This window comes from Gopherus flavomarginatus, chromosome 16 (assembly GCF_025201925.1).
Source record: "Gopherus flavomarginatus isolate rGopFla2 chromosome 16, rGopFla2.mat.asm, whole genome shotgun sequence".
Taxonomy (NCBI): domain Eukaryota; kingdom Metazoa; phylum Chordata; order Testudines; family Testudinidae; genus Gopherus; species Gopherus flavomarginatus.
Genome location: NC_066632.1, coordinates 111,379 through 127,277, shown reverse-complemented (window position 1 = coordinate 127,277; position 15,899 = coordinate 111,379). Strand labels below are relative to the sequence as shown.

Sequence of the window (15,899 nt, the reverse complement as noted above, 5' to 3'; positions counted from 1 at the left end):
CTGAGATCACTAAGAGTTGAAATCACTAAAGAGCTAAAATTACTGAGTTGAGAGCACTGAGTACTGTGCTAACTAGTGGGGGAGCCTGAGCTGGCGGAGTGGAGCAGTTGCGGGGACAGCTGGAGTGGCTCACGGGACAGCTGGTGGCAGCAGAGCGGCTGGCAGAGCGGAGTAGCTGTGGGACGGGTGGAGCGGCCCACAGAGTGAGCGGAGCCGAGCAGTTTGCAGAAAGAACTGGAGCAGCTCATGGAGCAGAGCAGCTGGTGGAGCGGAGCAGTTTCTGAGGATGGCTGGAGGAGCAGAGTGGAGCAGCTGGTGGAGCGGAGCAGTTTCGTGGAGAAGGCGGAAGCAGAACCCACGGAGAGGCAGGGCAGTTGGCCCCGAACCACGTAAGGTGCCCCTTTCTACCCAGGCTGGGGGGAGGGACCTCTACAGATAAACTCTCGAACTCTGGGGTGACATTGACCAGAGACTTTTGGGTTGTTGGACTTTGGGGTGATTGGACTTAAAACCCTAAGGGGAAAAAGGACAGTGCCAAATGTACTTGGAGGTGGGTTTTTGTTTATGGTTTGTGTTATAACCCTGTTTGTGGTGTTTCTCCAATGGGATGCCGCATTGATTCCTTCCTTTATTAAAAAAGATTTTGCTACACTCAGACTCCGTGCTTGCGAGAGGGGAAGTATTGCCTCCTAGAGGCGCCCAGGGGGGTGTGGTATTTGAGTGTCCCAGGTCACTGGGTGGGGGCTCGAGCCGGTTATGCATTGTGTTACTGAAACGGAACCCCTGGATACTGAACCCGGCCCTTGTTGCTGCCAACTCAGAGGGGCAGAAGGGTTACACTATGATAACACTCCATCTTAGTTATACAATTATTTCATACAGCATTCTTCATCATTTATATTACCAATAATATAAAAAAGCCTGTCAAATGGGTGCACTTTAATTTTGAGTATGTGCCCAGATCCTTGTTGCACCCTCAGTAATTGGTGCTGTTGGGACTTAAGCTTCTTTTTGGCCCACTGTGGAAACACAGAACTAGGCAGCTCTGGATCTGACATCTGTATACAGCTGGTGACTTCCTTCACAGAGTTTTTGTACCCTTGTTGTCTTTCTGGATCCTGGATAGCTTGACTGAGGTGTTGAGTAGTTGGATCTTGGCATCACTTGCAGTCACACTCTTTCCCTGGAAAGCCCCCATTAGCCAAACTTAGCATGAAAGTGTCTTTCCCAGTAACTTGTGTGAGCTGAACTCTAATTATCCTGAGATGACCTAGCACAACATGACACATGCTCATGCCCATGTGGCTCAACTACCGTAATCCCGTTTTAGCAGGATTTGCAGCCAGGATTCTCTGCTGTTTCGAAGTGGGTACTGGGTGCAATAGCATGTTTGCTCAGTAGGTGGAGTATCCACAGACAATTCTGTACCTTGGCTGCTGTCTAGAAAGTGGCAGGTTAATTTAAAGTTGTCCCTGTGCCTCGGGTTTCCAACAGTCCCTTATTACAAGGGATATCCCTTATTTTTCATCTCTGTACGACAAGATCGGGAGTAGCCGAAGGCTGCAAAAAGCAGCAGGAAATACTCCTAGTGAACGTAGGTGAGTTCTTCTTCTTCTTCATAATAACAATATCAGGAGGAGGGGTGGGGTGCTGAGAAACAGTGCCTTATTTCTGAAACATGGTGTTGGCAGTGCTCCAGGCTGTGCCAGAAAAACTCATTAGCTAAAGTGGCACTGTTCACTTACATCACACTTCTCTCTGAAAACTGTGCCCCTGCTATTGTCACAAGTAACTCCTCAGAGCCTGTAACAGAAAAAGGTTAGAGCAAACAAATGACTTGTCTCTATTTTTCAGCATGCCAGCACTTTGTCTTTTGGCAGGTTCACTTTTCTTTTGTATAGTTGTTCCATTTCCCCTGTTGTACTCGTGGGTCTTTCAAAAAGTAAGGTAAGAAAGATTTTTTACAAATAGGAAAATATGATTGTGAAAGCACAAAAATTAGCAGACGGAGTCATGAGTGGGTACAGCATTTGAAAATGGTTATTACTATGTTTTTAAGCTGACATGAATTCAACTGGAGAGTGTCCTTTCAATAGCATCACAACGTTTGGTGTATGGGAAGCACTATCAATGCTAATTAGTAGCCATAATACGAATACTAGCAGTCCTTATATAGGTAGGTGTGTGTATAAAACCATTATCCTTTTCCTCCTCCCATACGGTAATATTTTTGTTGATTTTTAATTTAGAGGCTTTTAAAATTATATTGGTATAATCATCTGTTGTATTGTTGTACAGTGCCCTAAGTAACTTGGTACATTGCTTTATTTGAGACTTGGAGTGGATTGGGAAGTCCAGTATCTCTCATCCAAAAGCTACTTTATCCCAAATTATTGTCTTCTGTTTTTATTTTTATCTATTTATTAAGCATCAAAGTTCTGTACAGAACACAGAAAATGTCCCAAAGAGAGTGAACTGGCTGCTGAACATATTGTTCTCTCAAGTAACCTTTAACCTTTGAAATGGTGAAATGCTCTGGCCCTACTGATGACCAGACAGTTGAAAAATAATAAGATGCAACAGGTCATTTACACAGATTATCAAAACCCACATGATATTCTGTTTCATTATTTTTCTCTTTGTATCCTAGAGTATTAGAAATATAGCAAGTCTACAGATACACTCCTTTTAAAGACCAGGCAGGACTGCCATAGTGTTAGAGATGAGGGTGGCACTGGGTCCCTTGCAGCCATTCAGTTTACATTTTTCCTCCTCTTTTCCTCTTCTACCTGCCAGTCTTGCTATGTAAATAGAGGGAGGATTAAAAGAGAAAACTAGTTGAACAGGCTGGTCCTGCCTTATGCCTCTTTCTGGCTTCACTAGAAACACACCTTCTTTCAGTTCTTCCATTTATTCATTCAAGCTATTTAAATTGGCCCGCTGGGCAATTTAAGAATATAAAATCAGGCTGAAATGCAAGATTACTGGGTTTTATTCCTTGCTCTTCCATGAGTTTATTGTGGTTAGGTCACTTAGGCCAAAATTTTCAAACCCTCGTGCCTAAATTTAGGCACCTAAGTTTTTATTTACACAGCTACCTAAGTGGCTGGATTTCCAGAGGTGCCGAGCAGTTGGAGTTATGGTTGCAACAGGACAGCAGGATTGGAGTTGTGCCCATTCTCTCTGCTGATTCAGCTGCTGAAGTCTTGAGTTATCCAATGTATTAAATAATAGGGACGGGGTTATTTATCAGCCTAGCTGTCTAAAGCAATTGCCTTGATACAAAACTATTTTAATGCAACCTGGATAGTTAATGAGTGAGGCCCCAGGCAGTAATTTGGAAGGGGGCAGTCAAAGACCCCTCATTGCGGGCTTCCTTGAGACTGTCCCTTGTTAAATCATGGGCTAAAGAAGATAGGATTCAGTCCTAGTTGCTTCTGAGGCAAACAAGGAAAAGCAGTTTCTAATCCCTTATTTGACTGCTTCAGTTGTGAATGAGGTTGTAGTTAGCACAAAAGAGTAAAAGGAGTTATCTAAAAGATGCTAAAATGACTGTAAATTGTCAATCATGCCCTCATTTGTGACTGACAAGTGTTCAGCAATTGCTACTTACTACCAGCACATGGCAACACAGATTAGAGACTAAAACTGAAGTTTATTTATTATTTAACATAGCCCCACTGGGGTGCATCAGCATCACTGAACATAAAAATCAAACAGTGATGGTGGGAAAAAATCCATTCAGATCTTTAAACTGTGTAACAGTTACTAGTGATATGTAAGGTGAATCAGAAACTGTCACTCACACCAGTATCACCGGGTCCAAAACAAGTCAAGTGTGTTGGCCGGTTCACCTATTCCACAGGATTTGGTTCATAGTCCTTTTAGTGGTCTGTACATAAAACATGAATAGCAATCCATATATACACTATTGTTTTTAAAAATGAAAATGTCTTCCTCACTTTTTTTGGTGAATTACCAATTGCTTTATTGTGCAGAGCAGTATTTCTGAAAGCCACTGGCTGTTCTGTAGTAGTTCATTTTCTGGTTAATTTCTAAGTAAATGAATGGCTGAGATCTCAATGTGAGACTTTCACTAAGGCAGGTTTAGATTCTTGAGCTCAAGAAATCAAAATGTGAGAACTGATACAGTCAGACTGTCATTAACGTGCTGCTAACATAGGGGTGGGCTAACTTTTTGGGCCGAGGGCCACATCTGGGTGGGGAAATTGTATGCAGGGCCAGGGGTTGGGGTGTGTGAGGGAGTGCGGGGTGTGGGAGGGGGTGTGGTGTGCAGGAAGGGGCTCACTGAAGGGAATTGGGGTGCAGGAGGGATGCAGGATGTACGAGGGGGCTCACGGCAGGGAGTTGGGGTGCAGGAGGGGTGCAGGATGCAAGAGGGGGCTCAGGGCAGGGAGTTGGGGTGCAGGAGGGGTGCTGGGTGCAGGCAGGGACCGCAGGGAAGTGGTGCCAGCCACTTCTGCGGAGTGGCGTGGGCCTGTGGCACCACAGTGGGCAATCTTGCGGCCGGATACAAAACCCTGAGAGGCAGGTAGTTTGCCCACCCCTGTGCTAACAGAAACTCTCTAGGCAATAAAGGGGAAAAAGACAGTGTGAGAACAGGAAGAAATGTTCTCTGGGACATTTCTGTCCAATAATGTCCCCATTATAATATAAACAGACCTATTATATGAATAGATGTCAGTGAGGAAAAGGAAATGCCTCTCCTCAGGCTGCATCTTTAATCGTGGCATGGCTGTCTCATCTCCCCAGCCACATGTTGTTCCCTGTTTAGAATCCTCCAGTTGCCACTGAGATCCTGAGACTGTGTGAAGATACAAATGTCTGTTCTAACTTGTGCTGCAGTAAAGCTACCCTCTTGTGTCTGGAAACAGTTGAGTCCTGTTTCAGGACAACCACAAGCCTACCAAATGTATGTACCGCTGGAACTTCCCAATTCCATATCAGGACAGAGCACTTCCTTTCTCTCCTTCTTCCTTGTCTTCTTCTCCAGCTTGTACTTGAGGCGGCGGATTGGGTCGGTGATGCTCCTCTTGGCCAAGTCATCAAAGTACTCTGCCAAGAGAAAGCTCCTGTCAACCAGCTCAGCGGCCTCTTGCCAGTTCCTGAAACAAGCAGTGCCCAAGCACCTGATCTCCTCCACAGCGTTCCCAGCAATCACCTCCCCGCTTGGCTTCAGCACCACCACTACAGGTGTGTCGGACACAGCAAACCTCAACTCCAGCTCCCTAGAAATCAACAAGGGAAGAAACCTTAAATCACAAAGCCCAGCGGTCCATGGGCAAGGCACTGAAGACACACCCCCTCTGCTGGGAAGAGTGATGGGGTTACCCTTGCTGCTGCCACCCCTCCTGCTGCTGCATTGTGGGATGAATTTCCAAACCCCCTTTTTAGGTGATTAATTGCATAATGTGTACAGTATCTTCTCTGGGAAGGAAAACACTCCTGACCCCTAAGGGCAGCATGGGAGTGGCCTATGAACTGGAAGTGAGCTAGAAATCCTGCTTTCTTGTCAGGGCACCTGTCATAAACAGATAGCAAAGGGTTAATGTCTCTTACACCTGGAAAGGAGTAACCTGAAACACCTGACCAGAGGACCAATCAGGAAACAAGACTTTTTCAAATCTGGGTGGAGGGAAGTTTGTGTTTGAGTTCTTTGTTCTAGTGTTCTGCCTGTACACTCTCTCGGCTATGAGAGGATTTCTGTCTCCTGCTTTTCTATTCTTCTGTTTCCAAGTTGTAAGTACAAAGATAGGTTTGTTTTTTTGTATTTACATGTGTGTAGTTGCTGGAGTGCTTTGAATTGTATTCTTTTTGAATAAGGCTGTTTATTCAATATTTCTTTTAAGCAATTGACCCTGTATTTGTCACCTTAATACAGAGAGACCATTTTTATGTATTTTTCTTTCTTTTTACATAAAGCTTTCTTTTTAAGACCTGTTGGAGTTTTTCTTTAGTGGGGAACTCCAGGGAATTGAGTCTGTAGCTCACCAGGGAATTGGTGGGAGGAAGGAGTCAGGGGGGGAAATCTCTGTGTGTTAGATTTACTAGCCTGACTTTGCATACCCTCTGGGTGAAGAGGGAAGTACTTGTGTTTCCAGGACTGGAAATAGGGAGGGTGGCGTCCCTCTGTTTAGATTCACGGAGCTTGCTTCTGTGTATCTCTCCAGGAACCCAGGGAGGGAACACCTGGAAGGGAGAAGGGGGGGGAAATGGTTTATTCCCCTTTGTTATAAGACTCAAGGAATTTGGGTCTTGGGGTCCCCAGGGAAGGTTGTTGGGGGGACCAGAGTGCCCCAAAACACTAATTTTTTGGGTGGTGGCAGCTTTACCAGGTCCAAGCTGGTAGCTGAGCTTGGAGGTTTTCATACTAACACCCATATTTTGGACGCTAAGGTCCAAATCTGGGAATAGGTTATGACAGCACCAGCGCTCCAAGCATGGGCCTGGGGCGGCAAGCCACGGGGAATGGCCTGCCGGTTACCATGAGGGTGGCAGTCAGGCTGCCTTCGGCAGCATGCCTGCAGGAGGTCTGCTGGTCCCACGGTTTCGGCGGCAATTTGACAATGGGTACGCTGAAGGCACGGGACCATGGGACCTCCCACAGGCACTCTGCCAAAAACTGCCTGACTGCCGTGCTTGGGGCAGCAAACTACATAGAGCTGCCCCTGTTTCTTGTCCTACTTCTCATAATGACTCTGTGTAAAGATTTGGGCAGGTCACTTCCCCTCTCTATGTCAGCAAATGGAGCTAATATCATTGACCCACCTCACAGAGGGATGTAAGAACTAACTAGTTACAATTTGTAAGAAGCGTTGAAGCGGTAACATGCTCAGGTTTATTGTCAGGTGGGCAGGGAGCATTCGAAGTCACGACTATTTACATTGCTGTTTATTCTACCACTAATGTGGGTACAGTATTTTGGTGCATGTTTCCCTTTCGCTTTATGTGTTTTCTAGTGTCTCACAAGCAGCCTGGTGGGACAATCTCTCTGTTGGATCCTTTAGGAGCAAGAAATAAACAGACACTATAAAAGAACACAAAACACTCAGTATCCAGATTGCCAGAAAACACCAACTGTAACAAAGCTTTGAGGGTCTGGAAATCAACAGCACTAGAAGAGCCTTTATGGCTTGGACTCCTTAGGAATATATCAAAAAACTGCTTAAAAACAACAATAAAAAACACTTTGTACTTATCAAGCGCCCTGTACATACCTAGCTCAGTTCACTCAGGTAACAATGAGCATTGCAAAATGATAAAGCATTATCTCCATTTTGCAACGCAACAAACTGGCAGGAGGAGAGAAAAACTTGCCGAAGACCACATAACGAGTCTGGGGCAGAGATCAAGAATAGAGTCAAGGTACTCTGCTGCCAAGTCCTCTGGACAACACTGCCTCTCACAGAGAAGAGTTTGTTGTAGACAAACTGCACTGATGCTGATCCAGCTTTATTTATTCCTGCTGTCTATATTTCTCCAAAGCCTCCCTCCTCATTACACCCACTTTGTATTATTTTCCCTCCCATACAACTGGAATCTCTCCTCACTCTTCTGCATCAGATGGTCTTCTTCCTTTGTTCAAACTATCCTTAAAACTCACTCCCTTTCACAAAGGCTGCCAATAATAACCCACCAAACACTTTTAAAATACATGTGCTACCATGAGTCTGAAACCTCAACCTATGGACAGCTGGGTCTAGTAGAGTGATCTTAGGACTGGGAGTCAGAGCTCTTGATTTCTAATTCTGGCTATGTCCCTCTGATTCACTGTGTGGCCTTGGACAACTCACTTCCCCTTGCTGAGCTTCAGTTTCTCCATTTATAATAATGGGGACCCAACTCCTTCTGCAGATAAAGAGTGCTAGATAAGTGCAAAGTGCTGTTATCACCTGTGAACTGTTATCTATGTCTGATTAGATTAAATTATCTGTCTTGTTGGTTTATTAAGATCTTACCTTTTGAACTCATCCTGGAAGGGTAAGAACAGCCACCTTTCTGGCATGGTCTTCAGGAACTTTTCTTGCCTCTCCTCTGTCTCATCCTGAGACACGTACACTAGGACCAGCTGGGAAGCCCTTTCCACATAAAATTCATCAGTGAGTCTCACAAAGAAATCTTTGAGGACAGGTGAAAACTGCTGGCATCGAGTGCATTCACCAGATCCAAAATACAGCAGCATCACTTTGTTATCCAGTCTCTGGCTAAGTTCACGCTCAGTGTCCACTTCATCACAGTCCTTGTTGTTTGTAATCAAGGTCTTCCCAGTAAAAAGGGAAACCATGGCTAGCTAAGCCTAGGAGATCAGGCTGATAAAAGGTTAGTTAACAAGTAATTACAACTGATCAATTTGAGGCTCTTTTGCAATGAAGGCAGGATTCCATCCCTGTGTCTGGAAGTTCAGTGTGAGGAAAGATTGCACAGCCTCTTCAGGGAACCGCCACCCTCTTGTGTCTCCTCATGAAGTTTGTTTGCCTCCAGGAGTTTGTCAGTAAGATCATTCCTTCTACATACTGTTCCCTTCCCAATGCTGTCAGAAAATGCACCAGTCCTGCTGCTGCTCAGGCTCTGCTCGGGTTTACTGTACATCCAATAGTCTTCCTGTTGTGCTTCATCTCCCTATTAATAGTATCTGACACATCAAACTCTGCAAAGACTCCTTTAATCTTCTTAAACAGTTGACCTGGCTCCTGTGGGGCCATTCAGAGCAGATGTTAAACGATCACAGAAATGCACCAGGATCTGTCATTGGTACAAGCTGTAACAATTCCCTGCTAGGAAAGCAGGGTAGGGGGATGGTTGTTGCTAAATGAAGCAGGAGAGAAGAGGAGGATCTTTACAATCTCTGGTATGCCACTGAGGATATTCTTAAATAGAGATATTCAATGACAACCCTGTGCATTGCTTTAACACAAAACATATTTTCATGGTGTGAGATGCATCTTATAAGGATGATGATGTGAATCTGATTTCCATCAATTGTATTTTCATATGAACTCTCCTTAAGAGGACAGAAAAATTGCTCTTTAAAAAGAGAAAAAAAAAGTTTCGGTCCATTATGCTCATGATCTTTGAAGAGGAATAAGTGTTGACATGAAAAACCATTGTAAGATCTCAAATCAATAACATACTAGCCTGATAAGTTTATACAGTGTTGTATACAATAGGTAAGCTCCAGCTGTGTTCAGTGCTATATGATAAGCTTATGTCAAAGATATATGGAGTTTAATACCTCGTAAAATAAAATATTAGAAAATCTGTGTTTTGTATTCACTTGCAAAATCTTGAGCTCAGAGTTGTTTCTCTTGCTACTGAGATCACAAACACCTAAAGTAGAGGTGCCAATGCAGAGAAATGTTTGTTTTAGGTGTTTATGATATCAGTTGCTCTGGCAGGAAAACAAAGAACCCTAGACTTAGGACTTGACAATAAAAATAACTGATTTTCAAATACTGTTTAATACATATAGTTAGGGCTGTCAAGCGATTAAAAAAAAATTGCAATTAATCGTGCTGTTAAACAATAATAGAATATCATGTATTTAAATTTTTTGATGTTTTCCACATTTTTAAATATACTTCAATTTCAACACAGAATACAAAGTGTACAGTGCTCACTTTATTATATTTGCACTGTAAAAATAAGAAATAGTATTTTTTCAATTCACTTAATACAAGTACTGTAGTTCAGTCTCTATCATGAAAAGTTGAACTCACAAATGTAGAATTATGCACAAAAAATAACTGCATTCAAAATAAAACAATGTCAAACTTTAGAGCCTACAAGTCCACTCAGTCCTACTTCTTGTTCAGCTAATTGCTCAGACAATTAAGTGTGTTTACATGTGCAGAAGACAATTATGCCCGCTTCTTGTTTACAGTGTCACCTGAAAGTGAGAACAGGCGTTCACATGGCACTGTTGCAGCTGGCATTGCAAGATATTTACATACCAGATGTGCTAAAAATTCATATGTCCCTTCATGCTTCAACCACCATTCCAGAGGACATACGTCCATGCTGATGATGGATTCTGCTCAATAACAATCCAAATATGTGCAGAACAATGCATGTTCATTTTCATCATCTGAATCAGATGCCAGCAGCAGAAGGCTGATTTTCTTTTTTGGTGGTTCGAGTTCTGTAGTTTCTGCATTGGAGTGTTGCTCTTTTAAGACGTCTGAAAGCATGCTCCACATCTGGTCCCTCTCAGATTTTGGAAGGCACTCCAGATTCTTAAATCTTGGGTCGAGTGCTGTAGCTATCTCTAGAAATCTCACATTGGTACCGTCTTTGCATTTTGTCAAATCTGCAAAGTGACTTAAAACAAACAACATGCTGGGACATCATCAAAGATTGCTATAATATGAAATATATGGCAAATGCAGGTAAAACACAGAACAAGAGACATACAATTCTCCCCCAAGTTGTTCAGTCACAAATTTAATTAACACATTATTTTTTTAACAAGCGTCATCAGCATGGAAGCATGCCCTTCAGAATGACGGCCAAAGCATGAAGGGCATACAAATGTTTAGCATATCTGGCATGTACATACCTTGCAAAGCTGGCTACAAAAGGGCCATGCAAACACCTTTTTTCACTTTTGGGTGACATTGTAAATAAGAAGCTGGCAGCAGTATCTCCCATAAATGTAAACAAACTTGTCTTAGCGATTGGCTGAACAAGAAGTAGGACTGAGTGGACTTCTACGCGCTAAAGTTTCACATTGTTTGTGAGTGCATTTATGTAACAACAACAAAAAATCTACATTTGTAAATTGCACTTTCATGATAAAGAGATTGAACTACAGTACTTGTTTGAGTGAATTGAAAAACACTTATTTTCACAGTGCAAATATTTGTAATAAAAATATAAAGTGAGCACTGTACACTGTATTCTGTGTTGGAATTGAAATCAATATATTTGAAAATATAGAAAAACATCCAAAATATTTAATAAAATTTCAATTGGTATTCTATTTTTTAAGTGCAATTAAAACTGTGATTAATTGCAATTAATTTTTTATTGTGATTAGTTTTTTTGGGTTAACTGCAATTAATAGTCAATTAATCAATATAATTCATATTTACTAGATATTAAAAGCACTACATACCACATACTGACAACAGCGCCAGGATCAGGGACAGCTCTCCAATATCATAGCTTTTATGATGTCGCATAGGATGTAATGACAGTGAGTTACATCTTAATGATATCACACTGCTTCTCGTGGTAACTTGTTTTCTGTGTTTTAGACACTAGTGCCTCAGTGGCTTCATCCTACAACCATGGTGGATTTGTCCCTCAGCCTGTTTCAATTTCCAGTCTGTTGCATATAACGCTGTTAATATATTTGGGTTATAATATATGTGTGTGTATATCTATATGAATTTCTTTTGAGTTCTGTAATAAAACAATTCACCAGAGTAAGCTATATTATATCAATGTTCATACAATCACCATAAATAAAATACCAACTCCATCTGGGCCCAAGAAACTGCAAGCAAATTGTTTAACCTAACATTTAAACATACCTCACACAGTAACTATGGGTGCAAAAATACGCTCAGATGCAACTGATAAATAATCTACAATTACTCCCAGAGTCCTGTTACTTTAATATGTGATACTCACTGCCCCTGCAACATTGTATGAACATTAAACCCCATTTTTAAACAAACAAAAAGGAAATCTCCCACAGACCAGATTCTGAATGCAATTATATCTGTGTAACTAAGAAGTAAAGTCACTAATTTAAATGGAATTACTCTTGATTTATGCCATTTTGATAACAGAATCTGGTCCTATGAGCTCTGCATAGTCATATATTTTGTGTCTGAGAATGAGAGGGAATCAGGGTAGCTCTGGGGGAATCTGACAAGGGGAACACCTAAACTCACCACAAAGACACAGCCCACAAAGTGTTTTAAGCTTTTTTGTTTCCCTAGCTGTAACTCTGTTCTGGATTATTTCAGTTACTTTTGGAAAGGGTCCCATTGTTTGCCATGTGTGTCACCATTGCAGGGCGCCCACTAGAACTGCATGATGCACCTCTGCTTCGCACTAGCTTGGGGCCCTGCCAGGCTCATACATCAGCCTGTAGAGCTGGGCCGAGGGGAAGGGTCACTGCTGTCTGTGCCTTGTGCAAGCGCTGTGTCCAGCAGAGAGGCCTGACCCAAGAAAACCAAAAATGCTACCGCAGCTCGGTCCTCCCGCCAGCCCCGCCCCCAGGTTCTCTGTGCTCCTCCTTCCGGCCCCTCTCTCCCCTCCCCTGGTTCTCTATGCTCCTCCCTATATCCCCTCCCCTGGTTCTCTATGCTCCTCCTTCCAGTCCCTCAATCCCAAAAACGGCCACCGCAGGCCCACGGGGTCTCCTTCTGCATGCTGCTCCTGCCTGCAAGCACCATACCCACAGCTCCCAATGCCCCTCCAGCTCCCCTAGCTCTCTATGCTCCTCCGCCCAGCCCCTCTATCCCCTTCCCAGCTCTCTATGCTCCTCCGCCCAGCCCCTCTATCCCCTTCCCAGCTCTCTATGCTCCTCCGCCCAGCCCCTCTATCTTCCCCAGCTCTCTATGCTCCTCCCTCCACCCCTTCTATCCCCTATGCCTCTCCTTCCAGCCCCTCTATCTCCCCCAGCTCTCTATGCTCCTCCCCCCAGCCCTTCTATCCCCTATGCCCCGCCTTCCAGCCCCTCTATCCCCTTCCCAGCTCTCTATGCTCCTCCGCCCAGCCCCTCTATCTTCCCCAGCTCTCTATACCCCTCCTTCCAGCCCTTCTATCTCCCCCAGCGCTCTATGCTCCTCCTCCCAGCCCTTCTATCCCCTTCCTAGCTCTCTATGCTCCTCCTTCCAGCCCCTCTATCTCCCCCAGCCCTTCTATCCCCTTCCCAGCTCTCTATGCTCCTCCGTCCAGCCCTTCTATCCCCTATGCCCCTCCTTCCAGCCCCTCTATCTCCCCCAGCGCTCTATGCTCTTCCCCCCAGCCCTTCTATTCCCTATGCCCCTCCTTCCAACCCATCTCCCCCGGGCTCTATGCTCCTCCCCCCAGCCCTTCTATCCTCTTCCCAGCTCTCTATGCCCCTTCTTCCAGCCCCTCTATCTCCCCCAGCTCTCTATGCTCCTCCCTCCAGCCCCTCTATCCCCTATGCACCTCCTTCCAGCCCCTCTATCTCCCCCAGCGCTCTATGCTCCTCCCCCAGCCCTTCTATCCCCTTCCCAGCTCTCTATGCCCCTCCTTCCAGCCCCTCTATCTCCCCCAGCCCTTCTATCCCCTATGCCCCGCCTTCCAGCCCCTCTATCTCCCCCAGCCCTTCTATCCCCTATGCCCCGCCTTCCAGCCCCTCTATCTCCCCCAGCGCTCTATGCTCCTCCCCCCAGCCCTTCTATCCCCTTCCCAGCTCTCTATGCTCCTCCGTCCGGCCCCTCTATCTCCTTCCCCCAGGCGCTTGGTGCTCGTTCTCTCCGGTCGCGGAGCTCCCTGCGTATTCCTCTCTATGATCGTCTAGAGCCTGTGCGCCGCTCGGACCGTTTCCGGGGAGGGGCCCAGGCTGACGCGGGGGTAGAAGCCGCTGGAGCATGACAAGGTACCGGGGAGAGGGAGTCGGAGCTCAGGAAAGGTTCGGGTGAGCGCGGTGTCCCCCGGGTTGGGGGCAGCGGGTAGATGTTGGGGGGGGGCAGGCACAGGGCTGGGGATAGAGGTTGTAGGGCCGATCCCAGGAGCACCGGGTAGATGTTGGGGGGGCAGGCACAGGGCTGGGGATAGAGGTTGTAGGGCTGACCGAGGGGCAGCGGGTAGATGTTAGGGGGGCAGGCACAGGGCTGGGGATAGAGGTTGTAGGGCCGATCCCAGGAGCACCGGGTAGATGTTGGGGGGGCAGGCACAGGGCTGGGGATAGAGGTTGTAGGGCCGACCCCAGGGCAGTGGGTAGATGTCAGGGGGCAGGCACAGGGCTGGGGATAGAGGTTGTAGGGCTGACCGAGGGGCAGCGGGTAGATGTTAGGGGGGCAGGCACAGGGCTGGGGATAGCGCTTGTAGGGCTGACCCCAGGGCAGTGGGTAGATGTCAGGGGGCAGGCACAGGGCTGGGGATAGATTTTGTAGGGCTGACCCCAGGGCAGCGCATAGATGTCAGGGGGCAGGCACAGATCTGGGGATAGAGGTTGTAGGGCTGACTGGGGGGCAGTGGGTAGATGTCAGGGGGCAGGCACAGGGCTGGGGATAGATTTTGTAGGGCTGACCAGGGGGCAGCGGGTAGATGTTGGGGGGCAGGCACAGGGCTGGGGATAGAGGTGGTAGGGCTGACCAGGGGGCAGCGGGTAGATGTTGGGGGGCAGGCACAGGGCTGGGGATAGAGGTGGTAGGGCTGACCAGGGGGCAGCGGGTAGATGTTAGGGGGTAGGCACAGGTCTGAGGGTAGAGGTTGTAGGGCCGACCCCAGGGCACCGGGTAGATGTCAGGGGGCAGGCACAGGTCTGAGGGTAGAGGTTGTAGGGCCGACCCCAGGGCAGCGGGTAGATGTTGGGGGGCAGGTACAGGGCTGGGGATAGAGGTCGTAGGGCTGACCGAGGGGCAGTGGGTAGATGTTAGGGGGGCAGGCACAGGGCTGGGGATAGCGGTTGTAGGGCTGACCCCAGGGCAGTGCGTAGATGTCAGGGGGCAGGCACAGGGCTGGGGATAGATTTTGTAGGGCTGACCCCAGGGCAGCGCGTAGATGTCAGGGGGCAGGCACAGGTCTGGGGATAGAGGTTGTAGGGCTGACCCCAGGGCAGCGCGTAGATGTCAGGGGGCAGGCACAGGGCCGGGGATAGAGGTTGTAGGGCTGACCGGGGGGCAGCAGGTAGATGTCAGGGGGCAGGCACAGGTCTGGGGATAGAGGTTGTAGGGCCGACCCCAGGGCAGCGCGTAGATGTCAGGGGGCAGGCACAGGGCTGGGGGTAGAGGTTGTAGGGCTGACTGAGGGGCAGTGGGTAGATGTTGGGGGGCAGGCACAGGGCTGGGGGTAGAGGTTGTAGGGCCGACCCTAGGGCAGCGCGTAGATGTCAGGGGGCAGGCACAGGGCTGGGGATAGAGGTTGTAGGGCCGACCCCAGGGCAGCGTGTAGATGTCAGGGGGCAGGCACAGGGCTGGGGATAGAGGTTGTAGGGCCGATCCCAGGAGCACCGGGTAGATATCAGGGGGCAGGCACAGGGCTGGTGATAGAGATTGTAGGGCCGATCCCAGGAGCACCGGGTAGATGTCAGGGGGCAGGCACAGGGCTGGGGATAGAGGTTGTAGGGCCGATCCCAGGAGCAGCGGGTAGATGTTGGGGGGGCAGGCACAGGGCTGGGGATAGAGGTTGTAGGGCCGATCCCAGCAGCAGCGGGTAGATGTCAGGGGGCAGGATACAGGCCTGGGAATAGAAGTTGTAGAGCAGACCCCAGGGCAGTGGGTAGATGTTGGGGGGGGGGGGCAGGCACAGGGCTGGGGGTAGAGGTTGTAGGGCTGACCGGGGGGCAGCGTGTAGATGTTGGGGGGCAGGCACAGGGCTGGGGGTAGAGGTTGTAGGGCCGACCCCAGGGCAGCGCGTAGATTTCAGGGGGCAGGCACAGGTCTGAGGGTAGAGGTTGTAGGGCTGACCCCAGGGCAGCGCGTAGATGGGGGGGCAGGCACAGGGCTGGGGATAGAGGTTGTAGGGCTGACCCCAGGGCAGCGCGTAGATGTTGGGGAGGCAGGCACAGGTCTGGGGATAGAGGTTGTAGGGCTGACCCCAGGTGCAGCGGGTAGATGTCAGGGGGCAGGATACAGGCCTGGGAATAGAAGTTGTAGAGCAGACCCCAGGGCAGTGGGTAGATGTTGGGGGGGGGGGCAGGCACAGGGCTGGGGATAGCGGTTGTAGGGCTG

General features: G+C 47.6%; 1 protein-coding gene across 6 annotated transcripts; it reads right to left on the bottom strand.

The window, feature by feature from the left end:
- Window positions 1–4,450: 4,450 nt before the first annotated feature.
- On the bottom strand, window positions 4,451–13,270 carry NXNL1 (nucleoredoxin like 1). Of its 6 annotated transcripts, XM_050924788.1 has the most exons (6): window positions 13,171–13,270; window positions 12,219–12,559; window positions 11,135–11,424; window positions 7,980–9,045; window positions 6,088–6,210; window positions 4,451–5,249 (listed from the first exon to the last, which is right to left on the bottom strand). In XM_050924788.1, exons 4-6 carry the CDS (start codon window positions 8,303–8,305, stop codon window positions 4,925–4,927), a joined length of 774 nt encoding a protein of 257 aa, XP_050780745.1. In that variant the 5' UTR covers window positions 8,306–9,045; window positions 11,135–11,424; window positions 12,219–12,559; window positions 13,171–13,270; the 3' UTR covers window positions 4,451–4,924. The 6 variants fall into 6 exon arrangements, with proteins under 6 accessions (XP_050780745.1, XP_050780741.1, XP_050780744.1 ...); XM_050924784.1 differs by having other exon boundaries at window positions 11,135–12,559; XM_050924787.1 differs by lacking the exon at window positions 11,135–11,424.
- Window positions 13,271–15,899: the final 2,629 nt, after the last annotated feature.

Coding starts and splice junctions, on each gene's coding strand:
- NXNL1 (XM_050924784.1), bottom strand. CDS start 8,305: ATGGTTTCCCTTTTTACTGGGAAGACCTTGATTACAAACAACAAGGAC. Junction 6,211..7,979: donor TTCCAGGATGAGTTCAAAAG/GTAAGATCTTAA, acceptor TCTCCCTTCCAG/GTGTTCCCTCCCTGGGTTCC. Junction 5,250..6,087: donor CTTCCCTCTTCACCCAGAGG/GTATGCAAAGTC, acceptor GTTGATTTCTAG/GGAGCTGGAGTTGAGGTTTG.